The sequence below is a fragment of the Schistocerca piceifrons genome, chromosome 2 (genome assembly GCF_021461385.2).
Source record: "Schistocerca piceifrons isolate TAMUIC-IGC-003096 chromosome 2, iqSchPice1.1, whole genome shotgun sequence".
NCBI lineage: Eukaryota > Metazoa > Arthropoda > Insecta > Orthoptera > Acrididae > Schistocerca > Schistocerca piceifrons.
The window spans coordinates 118,128,754-118,146,112 of record NC_060139.1 but is presented as its reverse complement, the minus strand read 5'-3'; the positions used below and the strand labels follow the sequence as shown (position 1 = coordinate 118,146,112).

Here is a 17,359-nt window from a genome sequence, read left to right as displayed (position 1 = left end):
TCATCCGTTCTCCCAAATTTGAAACACAGTCTTTTTACATGATACTGTTGAGAGTTAAATGCTTCAGGTTCCTTTATGACACATGGCACTTTATCCACTTCACTGAACATATAAATCTTCCTACATGTTTTAGTTACACTTATATTTTTGTTATCATTGTTGCTACAACTGCTTCATTGTCACTGATACTAGTTTCAATGTATACATCCTCAAACAGTTCAAGCCCATTTTTTGTTATTAGGTCCAATATTACGTCCTTCATGAGTGAGCTTCCAAATTATCTGTTCTATGTATTTTTCAGGGAAGGCATTTAATATTGTTCTCCACGATGTTTTGTCATGACCACCACATATGAAACTGAAGCAACTGAACATTTTAAGCATAAACTAATTCTATATAAACATTTATATTAAAAATTAAAGTCTCAGTGTGCATTTAATTAAATCTGAATTGCAGCTATGAGCTATTTTGCAGACAAAGTGTAGGCTAAGATGTTACAAGTTATAACACTGTGTGAAACAAATTTAACAAAATTGACAAGAGAAAAAAGAAAGCATGTGGAAAATCAATAAATAATAGAAAACAAAATGTGTAGTAAGGAAGGGCATGAGATGTGAAAATGTAGAGAAAACAGGAATTGTACTGTGACATTGAGAAATAATTAACAATTGTAAACCTACTTGGATGAATAAGTTTGGGATCTGAAAATTGATCTTAAGCCTTGGTCTCTGTAATCAAATGTTTTGAGTCATTATGCTCTTACAGCAGTCAACATGGGTAAAAATGTATCTATGTAACTATGGAAGCAAACATTTAATAAGTAGTAGTGTTCATAAACAATAATGACAAAGTAATGAACCTCCGATAACACACTATATGAAAACTAGAGATCTTACAATCAAATATTGTTGGGCTCTATTATATAAAAATGACACTGGAAGCTTTAATACGGATTTTACACCTTTTCAATTGCATATAATTTTATTGTAACTGATTTTAGTGTCGTTATTTAGCAAATTACATGAAGCACTTAACTTACAATTTTTAAAGGTTCAAAGTGACCAGTATGAGTGATTTGGCAGGCATCCCACTTGAACTTGACTCCTGCCAAGTCCACAGCAGTATGAAATTTCTTCAACTGCAGCTCTGGGTCTTGTTCTGGCTCAAAAAGCAAATTGATATAAAGGATACCTTATTTTGATAAAAAGTACAAATCAGGAGGTATTAGGTCCAGCGTATAACATGGCCACACAATAGATCAGCTTGACCTATATGCCTAGAAATCTGTCACTGGGATATCAAAGAATTGGTTAAGGAAGTGCAGTGTTGTGGTATCTTGTTAGAGGTATACAGGGTGTTACAAAAAGGTACAGCCAAACTTTCAGGAAACATTCCTCACACACAAATAAAGATAAGAAGTTATGTGGACATGTGTCCGGAAACGTTTACTTTCCATGTTAGAGCTCATTTTATTACTTCTCTTCAAATCACATTAATCATGGAATGGAAACACACAGCAACAGAACGTACCAGCATGACTTCAAACACTTTGTTACAGGAAATGGGGGCATTTGAAAGCTCTTGTCTACGCAACCCTGGTACCAAATGTAGAGACTCTTCGTGCTCGTATTGTGGATGGCTGTGATACAATATGCCATTCTCCAGGGCTGCATCAGCACATCAGGGATTCCATGCGACGGAGGGTGGATGCATGTATCCTCGCTAATGGAGGACATTTTGAACATTTCCTGTAACAAAGTGTTTGAAGTTACGCTGGTACATTCTGTTGCTGTGTGTTTCCATTCCAGGATTAATGTGATTTGAAGAGAAGTAATAAAATGAGCTCTAACATGGAAAGTAAGCGTTTCCGGACACATGTCCACACAACATATTTTCTTTCTTTGTGTGTGAGGAATGTTTCCCGAAAGTTTGGCTGTACCTTTTTGCAACACCCTGTATGTGGTGTTACTGATAATTTTGCCAATTCATGGAATTAAAAAGTTTACTAAAATGTTAAAGTTTGCCACAGATTTTCAGTGACCAGTTGACTCAAGACTAAAGATTTTGTTGTGATAAAATCATTATCTTCATCCAACTAATGTAACAGGTCAGTAAAAATGTTTTCAAGTGTCATTTTAAGCATTTATTTTAGTTCTTCCTCCTTCGTAAACTTGTATAGGTTAAGATAAAGATAATGTCTCAGTATGATCTCTCAGGTTTTCTTGGCATGATTCATTAAAGGTGTGCTTCTGGGTTATCTGCCAAGTTATTGTTTCCATTCAAGTGGAATATTGTGATGATTGACCAGCTGTTATTCTCAGGTACTGCAAGCTTTGCTGTTACGTGTACTCGCTGCTTAGATTCCAGCCAGACTATGAGGTATTTTGGTCTCATGCTGTTATGTACAGCTGAGTTCAATTCCCAATGCCCACAACACCCTTTGACCCTCTTTTGTTTTTCAGAGCTGTATTGATTCATATTATTTTTCCTTCTTTCCTTTTCTTATATACAAGGTGGAGAAAAATTGTGTCACAAAATTTACATCCTGGATAACTGATGCCAATAAGAACCAAAATTACTAATGTTGTGTAGGTCGACAAAGCACAGTTTTTAAACTACGGAAACTTGGCACTACGAGCTCTGATTGGCTGCAGGATCACCCTGTTGCCAAATGCTCTGGACAATACATGACCGCGAATACTTTGCCTGCCAGAGATCGTGATGTATCCAAGGTGGCCTGAATGCTCAGTGGTAGCACGCCAGCCTTACACTCTGGTGGCGTATCTGCCAGGGTCCTGACAGATCCATTGTAGTTTCATGATAAGACGTACTGGGAACAAACCCATTGTGGGGCGGCGGGTGGAATTATTGTTATATAAAATGTTGTTCCTATTATTTATTTAATGTTGTTTGCCGTTCTCAACACTGGCTCTCTAACTACAATATTGGCAACCAGAAAGTGATTAGCAAAATGTGAAGCCTGTAATTAGAATTCCTAGTGCCCACTTCATCTGAGAAATACACTTATAGCTACAGCTTATAGCTCTAAGGAATTAGGAGATTGTCTGGGATTCATAATCAAAAATGATTTTCTAAAAATGTTCACTATATTCTGAAAGTCACAGACCAAAAAGAATCCACACAATCCAACTACCAGAGCAGTTCAGAGTCTAATGCGCTGATGCAACTATAACTGTTCAAATTAAAGGTTTAAGTGAATGCTCGCCATAATTTGATGATAATGTTCATCAAACGCCATACTAAATAATGGTAGAATGTCTGTCCTGCAGCGGCATGTGAAAATATGACATACGCAAACTGAAGATAGATCATTAAAGTCATCCCTGAATTAACACTTCACTCGAAAATGATTTCATGGTTACGCGTATCCCGAGTAACTTAATATGGCATCCGAGGCTATTTATAGCAATGATACCGACGCGACGCGACTCCCGGCACAGGTGGTGTGCTATTCAGTGTCTGAAGAAAACTGGGGCCTTCCTCTCTCATGCAGTGTTCTTATATATAAAGCCGCGGTGCGGACGGCTAAGAGAACGCCTGATCAAATCGGCTCTCCCGCCTAGCCGCTGGGCTAGTAATAGACCACTTTAAGTTATTGAATAAATCATTGCTTCCTTTGCTGATGGCCGATGAAGCTCTCAATTTAAATGTGCAATCAGCACACAGGTAAGTAATCATAATAAAAATCTGACGTGGCTAAGTCAATTATTTTGGGCGAGAGAATTAATTTAATTATACTACGTGCAGTAGATGAGCTCTGAACTTGCCCTTTGGAGATACACTATTGCTATAGATTTATACCCCCCCCCCCCCATGAACCATGGACCTTGCCGTTGGTGGGGAGGCTTGCGTGCCTCAGCGATACAGATAGCCGTACCGTAGGTGCAACCACAACGGAGGGGTATCTGTTGAGAGGCCAGACAAACGTGTGGTTCCTGAAGAGGGGCAGCAGCCTTTTCAGTAGTTGCAAGGGCAACAGTCTGGATGATTGACTGATCTGGCCTTGTAACAATAACCAAAACGGCCTTGCTGTGCTGGTACTGCGAATGGCTGAAAGCAAGGGGAAACTACAGCCGTAATTTTTCCCGAGGGCATGCAGCTTTACTGTATGATTACATGATGATGGCGTCCTCTTGGGTAAAATATTCCGGAGGTAAAATAGTCCTCCATTCGGATCTCCGGGCGGGGACTACTCAAGAGGATGTCGTTATCAGGAGAAAGAAAACTGGTGTTCTATGGATCGGAGCGTGGAATGTCAGATCCCTTAATCGGGCAGGTAGGTTAGAAAATTTAAAAAGGGAAATGGATAGGTTGAAGTTAGATATAGTGGGAATTAGTGAAGTTCGGTGGCAGGAGGAACAAGACTTCTGGTCAGGTGACTACAGGGTTATAAACACAAAATCAAATAGGGGTAATGCAGGAGTAGGTTTAATAATGAATAGGAAAATAGGAATGCGGGTAAGCTACTACAAACAGCATAGTGAACGCATTATTGTGGCCAAGATAGATACGACGCCCACACCTACTACAGTAGTACAAGTTTATATGCCAACTAGCTCTGCAGATGACGAAGAAATTGAAGAAATGTATGATGAAATAAAAGAAATTACTCAGATTGTGAAGAGAGACGAAAATTTAATAGTCATGGGTGACTGGAATTCGAGTGTAGGAAAAGGGAGAGAAGGAAACATAGTAGGTGAATATGGATTGGGGGACAGAAATGAAAGAGGAAGCCGCCTGGTAGAATTTTGCACAGAGCATAACTTAATCATAGCTAACACTTGGTTTAAGAATCATGAAAGAAGGTTGTATACATGGAAAAACCCTGGAGATACTAAAAGGTATCAGATAGATTATATAATGGTAAGACAGAAATTTAGGAACCAGGTTTTAAATTGTAAGACATTTCCAGGGGCAGATGTGGACTCTGACCACAATCTATTGGTTATGACCTGTAGATTAAAACTGAAGAAACTGCAAAAAGGTGGGAATTTAAGGAGATGGGACCTTGATAAATTAAAAGAACCAGAGGTTGTACATAGATTCAGGGAGAGCATAAGGGAGCAATTGACAGGAATGGGGGAAATAAATACAGTAGAAGAAGAATGGGTAGCTTTGAGGGATGAAGTAGTGAAGGCAGCAGAGGATCAAGTAGGTAAAAAGACGAGGGCTAGTAGAAATCCTTGGGTAACAGAAGAAATATTGAATTTAATTGATGAAAGGAGAAAATATAAAAATGCAGTAAGTGAAACAGGCAAAAAGGAATACAAACGTCTCTAAAATGAGATCGACAGGAAGTGCAAAATGGCTAAGCAGGGATGGCTAGAGGACAAATGTAAGGATGTAGAGGCCTATCTCACTAGGGGTAAGATAGATACCGCCTACAGGAAAATTAAAGAGACCTTTGGAGATAAGAGAACGACTTGTATGAATATCAAGAGCTCAGATGGAAACCCAGTTCTAAGCAAAGAAGGGAAAGCAGAAAGGTGGAAGGAGTATATAGAGGGTCTATACAAGGGCGATGTACTTGAGGACAGTATTATGGAAATGGAAGAGGATGTAGATGAAGATGAAATGGGAGATACGATACTGCGTGAAGAGTTTGACAGAGCACTGAAAGACCTGAGTCGAAACAAGGCCCCCGGAGTAGACAATATTCCATTGGAACTACTGACGGCCGTGGGAGAGCCAGTCCTGACAAAACTCTACCATCTGGTGAGCAAGATGTATGAAACAGGCGAAATACCCTCAGACTTCAAGAAGAATATAATAATTCCAATCACAAAGAAAGCAGGTGTTGACAGATGTGAAAATTACCAAACTATCAGCTTAATAAGTCACAGCTGCAAAATACTAACACGAATTCTTTACAGATGAATGGAAAAAATAGTAGAAGCCAACCTCGGGGAAGATCAGTTTGGATTCCGTAGAAACACTGGAACACGTGAGGCAATACTGACCTTACGACTTATCTTAGAAGAAAGATTAAGGAAAGGCAAACCTACGTTTCAAGCATTTGTAGACTTAGAGAAAGCTTTTGACAATGTTGACTGGAATACTCTCTTTCAAATTCTAAAGGTGGCAGGGGTAAAATACAGGGAGCGAAAGGCTATTTACAATTTGTACAGAAACCAGATGGCAGTTATAAGAGTCGAGGGACATGAAAGGGAAGCAGTGGTTGGGAAGGGAGTAAGACAGGGTTGTAGCCTCTCCCCGATGTTGTTCAATCTGTATATTGAGCAAGCAGTAAAGGAAACAAAAGAAAAATTCGGAGTAGGTATTAAAATTCATGGAGAAGAAATAAAAACTTTGAGGTTCGCCGATGACATTGTAATTCTGTCAGAGACAGCAAAGGACTTGGAAGAGCAGTTGAATGGAATGGACAGTGTCTTGAAAGGAGGATATAAGATGAACATCAACAAAAGCAAAACAAGGATAATGGAATGTAGTCTAATTAAGTCGGGTGATGCTGAGGGAATTAGATTAGGAAATGAGGCACTTAAAGTAGTAAAGGAGTTTTGCTATTTGGGAAGCAAAATAACTGATGATGGTCGAAGTAGAGAGGATATAAAATGTAGGCTGGCAATGGCAAGGAAAGCGTTTCTGAAGAAGAGAAATTTGTTAACATCCAGTATTGATTTAAGTGTCAGGAAGTCATTTCTGAAAGTATTCGTATGGAGTGTAGCCATGTATGGAAGTGAAACATGGACGATAAATAGTTTGGACAAGAAGAGAATAGAAGCTTTCGAAATGTGGTGCTACAGAAGAATGCTGAAGATTAGATGGGTAGATCACATAACTAATGAGGAAGTATTGAATAGGATTGGGGAGAAGAGAAGTTTGTGGCACAACTTGACCAGAAGAAGGGATCGGTTGGTAGGACATGTTCTGAGGCATCAAGGGATCACCAATTTAGTATTGGAGGGCAGCGTGGAGGGTAAAAATCGTAGGGGGAGACCAAGAGATGAATACACTAAGCAGATTCAGAAGGATGTAGGTTGCAGTAGGTACTGGGAGATGAAAAAGCTTGCACAGGATAGAGTAGCATGGAGAGCTGCATCAAACCAGTCTCAGGACTGAAGACCACAACAACAACATAGATTTATAGTTATTTAATTGAAACTTCTCACATCTTTATGATTATAGCAGATCTCCCTTCTACTTAAATTTAAACATCCTAGCCTTATTTATTTGCCTACTTAATCTATCTTGCTTCCTTAATTTTTAAGACAAAAACCAGAAAATTATGAATTTCAACTAAAATTTTTAATTTGTGAGATCCAAAATACTGTTTCTACTAAATTATTATGAAAAAGGAATCTAAATACAAATTTTTAAGTTTCTAGCCCTTTTCTGTTGCGCCAATGATTTTTACAGAAAAACGTCCAAATTTCGAAAATGGTTAAAGTTATTGAATTGACATTCAACACATATTGATTTAGTATTACTCCTGACATGCTAGAACCGTTTCAGGTTATTTACTTGATTTTCAAAGTATTGCGCAACATTTATGACGTCAGAGCTAGTTACAGCGGACTAGGCTGGCACACAATGGAAAGACTGATGAGAATTTTATAAGGCATGAGTAGGCTGCTTCCCTACACCATCAACAGCTGTTAGTTTAAATACAGAAAGTCTTTTACAATTTTTTTTAACTAAGACATTGTTTACTTAAAGTAGGTGCTCTAACTGGCGACCCTCTGACATGACACAATCTTGGTAATGTCAAACGGTGTTTTGCTGTTCTGTTTCAAGGATTCCTGGCATTGCCTTCATGTGATTGGCAGCACCGACAACCATAGCACTGCCCATCAACTGATCAATGGCAACAGGGCAATCCCATGGTCAATTAGAGCACTTGGGGCCAAGTTTCTGTAGTTTAAAAATAGCGCATTGTTGACCTACAAAACATTAGTAAGTTTGGTTTCTTCTGGCATCAGCTATCCAGGGTTAAAATTTTGTGACACAGTTTTTCTCCATCCTGTGTGTGTGTATTTTTTTTTTAATATATATATATATATATATATATATATATATATATATATATATATATATATATATATATATATATATATATATATATATATATATATATATATATATATATATATATAAAAACTGAATGAGCTATAAAAAAGACACTGCCAAAAGTATATTAACAATTTGTTTTGTGGCAAGGATAATGTTTTGATACATCAATAAATATCTGTATGAAACAAAGTAAGAAATATGCTCTTCAATTTATTAATTCATGTATCTTCACCCTTTTTGTTTTGGGAAGTGTTAGCGTATGGGCTTATGCTTGGATCCATCATACCAGCATTGTTAAAAAAGTGTATTTTAACAGTTCATTAAAATTATTATAAAAAGTTATTAGAAAAAGAATATTTATTTGCATGGTTATAAGTTCAACTCATATCTGTTCATCATTTCACTCCTCGTCGAGATCCTGCATCTAGAGGTTCAGTGCAGACAAGAATAGTTAACACCCTGTCTGGAAGTGTGTCCCTGCAACAACATTGTGACACACCAGACTAAACACAATGGAATTAATGTGAAGGTAATGGCCCAGACTGGATAGGCACCTAGTGAACTTGGTTTACTCATACAAAAAATATTGTGCTTCATGTGTTTACAACTTTATAGACAAATTGACAATTTGAATGGTTGTGGTGATTATTTGGTACCACATACTACTGCAACCAGCAGTACATAATGGAAATTATGTTTACTGACCTTGCATGTAATGATACTCAAGGTTTGTTGATACCGGTATCACTTAATGTTAACCTATGGTTGTGCACAGATTCATAAATTACCTTCAAAATTTTCTCGACTATTCTTTCCAATCAATTTTTCCAATTATTCAGGCACTTCTTAATCTATTTGCACATCCCTATTCAGAGCTCATACTGATATTATGTGAAACACAAATTTTCTCAGCATTTAACAACTCTGGTGGATGTGATGCCCTAAGGGAGTTTAATAATTTGAGTACTGGATGCCAAATATCATTCAAAATGAAACCACCATCCTAGTTTATTAGGTTTTCTGACATCTTTATTGACAGACTCCTTAATTGTGCTGCCCCTGAAATTAGGCATTTGCACCACAATACTGGTCACGTATTTCATTTCATGATTATCTTCAAGTCACTGCTTAGGAATGGTTGATTTGCTTGGTTGTTTTAGTAGAGTACGTCATAGGGTTCTTTGCATCTCTCCTCGACTATTCTGGTAGTCTCTCCCAAGTAAGACAAGCCACATTTGAATGGATAGCAGTTCAAAACCCAGCTATCAGAGGCCTAGATCAACTTTGTAATGTTAAAAAATCCTTATAATCTTAAGTGAGGGTGTGAAATATACTGGATGCCATGTTTCCATGATCTACCAATCTTTCTGGACATTGGACCAGCACAAGGTAAGTATGTGCTGTTTGGCTTCTCTTCATCAGTCTCAGTCTCAACCTCTTTCTCAGGCATTCTGGATATTGCCTCCATCACTCATTCAATTTGATGATCTGTGTACCCATTCTTTTGGAACATTATTTACAGGTACTGTAATTGTTCGGTGAGGCTCTCCTTGTCTGAATGTGGTCAAGCTCTATGGACCAAGATCTGTAGCACCAAATTTCTTTGTGAAGGATGGTAATGGCTCAAGGCATGAAGATAAGAGTTGGAGGATGCCAAGAGAATCTGCATTTCACAGGATATCAGTGAGACCTCTGAAAAACAAAAGAGATTCAAAAGGAACACTGGGCATCAGGAATCAAACTCAGCTATAAACAGCAGTGTGAAACCAACAATAGATCACAGTCAGGTTGGCCTCCAGGCAGTAAATACATGGCACTTGAAGGTGACAGTGGGTTGGTCATCAAAATATTTTGTACAAAATGGAGAGAACAACTCAGGAGAACACCCAGAAGCTCATTACTGATGTATCAGTATGTTGCCTGACATTTACATGAGGAAGTCCATTTCAAGAGATGCGTGTTGAGTCAGTTTACTAAGACTGAAAATGAACATTGCCTCACTTATTCTGTGACATTATTTGACAATTACATACACCCTGTTGATTTATTATACATAGTGAACACATAGTTTCAACAAAGTGCAAGTGACACCCAGAAATGATAGCCAAGCTGGAGCGATGTCCTTCATATACAGCATGAAAACTCCATTGTATTGTTGTCACATGCAAGACCACTGAAACTTATCATTTAGGAACATCTTCTCATAATATTTATAGTGGTATGATTCTGTCCTGGACCTCTTAATGAGAGGGGAAAAAATCATATATTTTGCTGAAGAATGGCAGTGGAGCCAATTCTCTAGGCTATCAGTACACTTTTATATACAATATCAAAGTTGTAAATACTTTATTGGAATGTCTTGTATATGACAGCACTACCACAGTGACAGGGGCAACTAAAATTGGACTAGTGAAGCATTTTTCAGATTTTGCAAAGACATATGCATTAAAAACTTAAAAAATAGTAAAAGCAGTCTCCTACCTCCAGGGAACAACTCTGTTATCTTTTTGTTTGTCTTGTTCTCTACCCACTCATTGATTTTTATTCTAGATTTCTCTGTTTCATTGATAAAATCAACTTCTTCAGCTTCAGCAAAAAATTTTGCAGCAGATGCTCTGAACTCTTCTTTAATTGGAAAACTTGCTTGTGCATAAACCTTGTTGGCTACTTCAAGCACTATGTCATCAGACCCCTATAAAGAACATCAATTGTCTATACAGCCACAATGAACTAACAAACAGATAAATAAAAAGAAATGAAGTAACTATATTGATTTTAACAATTTTTAAATGTATCAAAGGCAGTGCTGTTTTAATTTAATCAAAAATCAGCAGTAACTACGTATAATAAATAAAAGGTATTTCACAGGAGGAGTTCAAAGTTTACAAACTTTGGAGTACTTGTAAGTCTGTATCCCACAAGAAGCTTGTGGGATTTAGCAGATAGCAAAATTAAAAATTGTAAGACAAATCTTGTTGGAACCAGATTTATTGCATACAAAAGGAAAAGGCATAACTAGTGGAGCTGTTAGGAATGCTAGAACTGATATCAAAACATGTGAGGAGCAAGGAGGAATGTTGAACAAAGAGCACTGTAGAAGTTATTAAAATCCTGGATATTTAGGTTACTGGTTAACCATGTGTTCTGCAAACAATATTCACAACAACTTTTTGAAATGGAATGTCATTTATAGAAATGTATACAAATACAGGCGATTCTACGTCTACATCTATGCTCTGCAAACCACTCTGAGGTGCAGGACAGAGTGTACGTCCCATTGTACCCCAGTTATTAGTGTTTCTTCCTGTTCCATTCACATATGGAGCACAGGAGGTATGACTGTTTCAATGTCTCTGAGGATACAGTAATTATTCTAATCTTATCCTCACAATTCCCATGTGAGAGAAACATAGGGGGTTGTAGGATATTCCTAGAGTAATCATTTAAAGCCAGTTCTTGAAACTTTAATAGACTTTCATGGGATGTAATTGCATAGGCTTCTGCGGCCAGAGTCAGTCGACATAAAAGTTTTTCTGGGTATGGTACCGCGTCATAATGTATAAAACTACTGCGGCTCGAGAAAAACCAACGTTTCAGCCACGGTTGCAGCGGCCTTCTTCTTGGTCTAATGGTCGAACCAAAAGAATACCGCTGCAACCATGGCCAAAATGTTGGTTTTTTCCCGCAGCAGTAGTTTTATACATTATGACACAGTGCCATACCCAGAAAACTTTTATGTTGACTTTCTTGGGATAGTTTACATCTGTCTTCAAGAGTCTGTCATTTTAGTTTCTTCTGTATCTTTGTGATGCTCTCCCTATTATAACAGACAATTACTTGTAATTGCATGAATTCTTGTGTACTGTAGCACGGCTGAAGAATACTAAGCATTAATGCCAGAAATACTGCTTAACAGATAGTGAGATATGTTGTATAAAATTTTCTTGATGAGCATTTTGTTTAAAGTGGTATTAGATCAAGATTTTATCAGGGAAGTAATTGACAGGCAACTAGAGATCTTAGGAATCTGCAGATGATCTACTGATGTCAACTGCAGCCAGACTACACTGATGTTAAAGATGAAACGTCAAATGTAGTGTCATAATCTCATCACAATGTACTCACAACACGATCTGTGAGCATTTCAGAAAATATGTTTACTAAACGGCAATCTATTGCTTAAAGGACACTGTAACTATTATTTTATTGCATTAGTGATTTTGTTCGTTTATTTTCATTTCAGTCCTTACATATCAAGAACTACACTACTGGCCATTAAAATTGCTACACCAAGAGGAAATGCAGATGATAAATGGGTATTCATTGGACAAATATATTATACTAGAACTGACATGTGATTACAGTTTCGTGCAATTTGGGCGCATAGATCCTGAGAAATCAGTACCCAGAACAACCACCTCTGGCCATAATAACGGCCTTGACACGCCTGGCCATCGAGTGAAACAGAGCTAGAGTGGTGTGTACAGGTACAGCTGCCCATGCAGCTTCAACACGATACCACAGTTCATCAAAAGTAGTGACTGGTATATTGTGATGAGTCAGTTGCTTGGCCACCATTGACCAAACATTTTCAATTGGTGAGAGATCTGGAGAATGTGCTGGCCATGGCAGCAGTCGAACATTTTCTGTACCCAGAAAGGCCCGTACAGGACCTGCAACATGTGGTCGTGCATTATACTGCTGAAATGTAGGGTTTTGCAGGGATCGAATGAAGGGTAGAGCCGAGGGTCATAACACATCTGAAATGTAACGTCCACTGTTCAAAGTGCCGTCAATGCGAACAAGAGGTGACCAAGACATGTAACCAATGGCACCCCATACCATCACGCCGGGTGATACGCCAGTATGGCGATGACGAATACACACTCCCAATGTGCCTTCATGATGCTGTAAAGAGAACCTGGATTCATCCGAAAAAATGACATTTTGCCATTCGTGCACCCAGGTTCGTCGTTAAGTACACCAACGCATGCGCTCCTGTCTCTGATGCAGAGTCAAGGGTAACCGCAGACATGGTCTATGAGCTGATAGTCCACGCTGCTGCAAACGTCGTTGAACTGTTCATGCAGATGGTCCATATGACCCTCCTGAACCCACCGATTCCATATTCCACTAACAGTCATTGGATCTCGACCAATGCGAGCAGCAATGTTGCAGTACAATAAATCACATTCGCGATAGGCTACAATCCGACCTTCATCAAGGTGGGAAACATGATGGTACGCATTTCTCCTCCTTACACGAGGCATCACAACAACATTTCACCAGACAACGCTGGTCAGCTGCCGTTTGTGCATGAGAAATCGGTTGGAAACTTTCCTCATGTTAGCACATTGTAGGTGTCACCACTGGCGCCAACCTTATGTGAATGCTCTGAAAAGCTAATCATTTGCATATTACAGCATCTTCTTCCTGTCGGTTAAATTTCGATTCTGTAGCACATCATCTTCAAGGTGTAGCAATTTTAATGGCCAGTAGTGTATTTTAAAGAAAAAATCTGTTTCAGTGGCATTTGTAATTTCCAAGTTTGTCTATCAAATAAACCAAAAGAGAGTATATTAGTAAGATAGGAAGACTTTATACACAATCTGTGGGTCACCCCAAACAATCCAGCCTAAAATAATGGAGAAACAGAGGGGATAGTGTAGCAATCATCAGCCTGTGCACTGTGGCAATTTTGCATGCTTTGAATGATCATATGGACAATGTGGATTTGTTTTGTAGTTAATGGCAAAGAGAACAGTTGTAGGAAACTTCATTTCTGGTGTCTACCTTTGTGGCTTTGGAGCAATTCCATTTAAGATGTTGGCCAGCCTACATAAGCAGTCATAACCTCGAAGTTCAACAAAGGCATCTTACACTTAGCACCACCAGTGATTTTTGTGTTTTCAACCTGTTTGTATTATATTGTGACTTTTTTATAAAGTTTATAAAAGGAATAAGCTATGGAAAAGTTTTGAAACTTCTCAAGTGGAAGCCAAAAGCAAGAACTTGCTGACAACAAGAAGGAAAATGATAATGAAGATAGTAAATACAAGTCGCATACAGAAAATACAACAATATCTACTTAGATTTAGTTTCACATCCACTGTTGTGAACAACAAAGGGAGTTCATAGTGTATTTTGTGTTTGAAAGTACTTTCTGTTGAATGTATGTTACCTAGCAAATTAAAGTGTCATTTAGAAAGTGTTCATTGGAATGCCATGGTCAAACCAAGACAGATTTTTTTCTAGAAAATGAGTCAAATGAAAGAACAAAAATCATCATTTTCTAAGCAAGTGAAAATCTTGAATGAAGCACTTTTAGTAACCTATTATGCAGCTTACCGAGTAGTAAAATGTAAGAAACCCCATATGATTGCAGAAGAACTAATTCTACCATGTGCTAGTTGCATGGTGTTCATTATGCTTGGAGAGTCCATGGCAAAACACCTTTTTCCTAGCCCTTCATCTGATATTACAATTAATCATCAAATTAAAGAATTAGGAGATGATCTTCATGAACAAATTATAGAAAAAATCAAAGGAGGCAGTTCTGCTTTGTAACTTGATGAAGGCGCAGCAATAGAGGTGCTCATATAATTTTCTATGGGTGATTTGTTGATGAAAAAAGTAATTAAATGATGGAAGATCATCTTTTTTTTCTAAGAAAATAAATGCAGGGATGACAGGCAAGGATTTGTTTGAAATAATGGGCAACTTCATGACATAAACTCAAATTAACTGGGATCACTGTGTTGGTGTGTGTACTGCTGGTGTGCAATCTATGTTGAGGCATAACAGTGGTCTGTAAGCACTTATCTGTGGCAAAGCTCTTGATATTATGTGGGTCCATTGCATTATCCATAGAGAGGCACTTGGTTTGTAACATCTGAGTGTTCATCTGAATCAAATACTACTAACTGTAAAATGTGGTGAGCTTTACCGAAACTTGTATTCAGAAGCCTAGATTTTTTAGAACAAATGTGTCATACAGGGTGGCTTCTGAGGTAGTGCCACTGTGCCATGGCACAACTTGTATAAAAAAGAAAGAAAGAAAGAAAGAGAAATCTATACAAACTGTATATAAAACATTGTTTTGGAGTATGTATTTTCTGATTTGAAGTGGCACATTTTGCCACGCACTCTTTTGTGGTAGGTTTTTGAAGCTTGGCACCAACTGCTCAGCCAACTGCTCAGCCATTGGTTTCCACATGCTTCTTATGACAGAGGTAGTGCCACAGCTAGTCTGGCTTAAAGCTTCACGTTCTTTCTGCCAGAGAGCAGTAAAGTGCACGACATGTAGAAGCACGATCTGACATCTAGCGATCACGTTAGCACAGATTTCTTGTAATCCAGTTTTACAATCTTTTTGCAAGATAGTGCTAATGCATTAATAAATGCTAATTAATGCTTAATTAAATTGAATAAAGAAATAATGCATTTAAATATTGTTATAAATAGCTATATGTAATTTGAATATAATTATGCCCTTAGATTTTGAAACTAAGAGCCATTATTTCAATATTGGTTATATTTCACAACACCAGGGCTATTGCTACAGAACAAAACAAACTAACATATTCACCACCAATTGAGAATCTATTTTCCAAACAAAGGTGTAGTATTTCTGTTTATACTCATTAAGTTCATATATTACAGTTCTGTAAAAACACATTGTAGTTATTACGAGGTCAGGTAACTGACTGTATACAGCTGACTGCATAGTGTTATCTGTAGGGGAAAATTCAGCTGACTGTGAAAATAGCAAACATGAACAAAGTAAATGAGTTATTAAAAATGCCATTTAGGGACAAGATTCTCAGATAAAAAACACTGGGTAGGCCACTCCCGCATCTGAATCCATAGCAGCAAACAAAAAATCGATGGATTTGTGGTTGTGAAGAAAGCAACAGTGTTTTTTTTTTTGTTATCCTTGTGTGTTATTTGGGGGAGATGTTAATTGGTATGTTGTTGTTGTTGTGGTCTTCAGTCCTGAGACTGGTTTGATGCAGCTCTCCATGCTACTCTATCCTGTGCAAGCTTTTTCATCTCCCAGTACCTACTGCAACTTACATCCTTCTGAATCTGCTTAGTGTATTCATCTCTTGGTCTCCCTCTACGATTTTTACCCTCCACGCTACCCTCCAATACTAAATTGGTGATCCCTTGATGCCTCAGAACATGTCCTACCAACCGATCCCTTCTTCTGGTCAAGTTGTGCCACAAACTTCTCTTCTCCCCAATCCTATTCAATACTTCCTCATTAGTTATGTGATCTACCCATCTAATCTTCAGCATTCTTCTGTAGCACCACATTTCAAAAGCTTCTATTCTCTTCTTGTCCAAACTATTTATTGTCCATATTTCACTTCCATACATGGCTACACTCCATACAAATACTTTCAGAAATGACTTCCTGACACTTAAATCAATACTGGATGTTAACAAATTTCTCTTCTTCAGAAACGCTTTCCTTGCCATTGCCAGCCTACATTTTATATCCTCTCTACTTCGACCATCATCAGTTATTTTGCTTCCCAAATAGCAAAACTCCTTTACTACTTTAAGTGCCTCATTTCCTAATATAATTCCCTCAGCATCACCCGACTTAATTCGACTACATTCCATTATCCTTGTTTTGCTTTTGTTGATGTTCATCTTATATCCTCCTTTCAAGACACTGTCCATTCCATTCAACTGCTCTTCCAAGTCCTTTGCTGTCTCTGACAGAATTACAATGTCATCAGCGAACCTCAAAGTTTTTATTTCTTCTCCATGAATTTTAATACCTACTCCGAATTTTTCTTTTGTTTCCTTTACTGCTTGCTCAATATACAGATTGAACAACATCGGGGAGAGGCTACAACCCTGTCTTACTCCCTTCCCAACCACTGCTTCCCTTTCATGTCCCTCGACTCTTATAACTGCCATCTGGTTTCTGTACAAATTGTAAATAGCCTTTCGCTCCCTGTATTTTACCCCTGCCACCTTTAGAATTTGAAAGAGAGTATTCCAGTCAACATTGTCAAAAGCTTTCTCTAAGTCTACAAATGCTTGAAACGTAGGTTTGCCTTTCCTTAATCTTTCTTCTAAGATAAGTCGTAAGGTCAGTATTGCCTCACGTGTTCCAGTGTTTCTACGGAATCCAAACTGATCTTCCCCGAGGTTGGCTTCTACTAGTTTTTCCATTCGTCTGTAAAGAATTCGTGTTAGTATTTTGCAGCTGTGACTTATTAAGCTGATAGTTTGGTAATTTTCACATCTGTCAACACCTGCTTTCTTTGGGATTGGAATTATTATATTC

At 38.0% G+C, this 17,359-nt stretch overlaps 1 protein-coding gene across 1 annotated transcript in view; it reads right to left on the bottom strand.

Annotated features, from left to right (window-relative positions):
* Nucleotides 1–1,030: 1,030 nt before the first annotated feature.
* Nucleotides 1,031–17,359, bottom strand: part of LOC124775186 (serpin-like protein HMSD) — a 93,112-nt gene continuing 76,783 nt past the window's right edge. The window contains exons 3-4 of the mRNA XM_047250025.1: nt 10,534–10,744; nt 1,031–1,158 (exon numbers count right to left, since the gene is read on the bottom strand). Of these exons, the coding sequence (XP_047105981.1) occupies nt 1,031–1,158; nt 10,534–10,744 (339 nt within the window). The remainder of the gene's footprint in view (nt 1,159–10,533; nt 10,745–17,359) is intronic.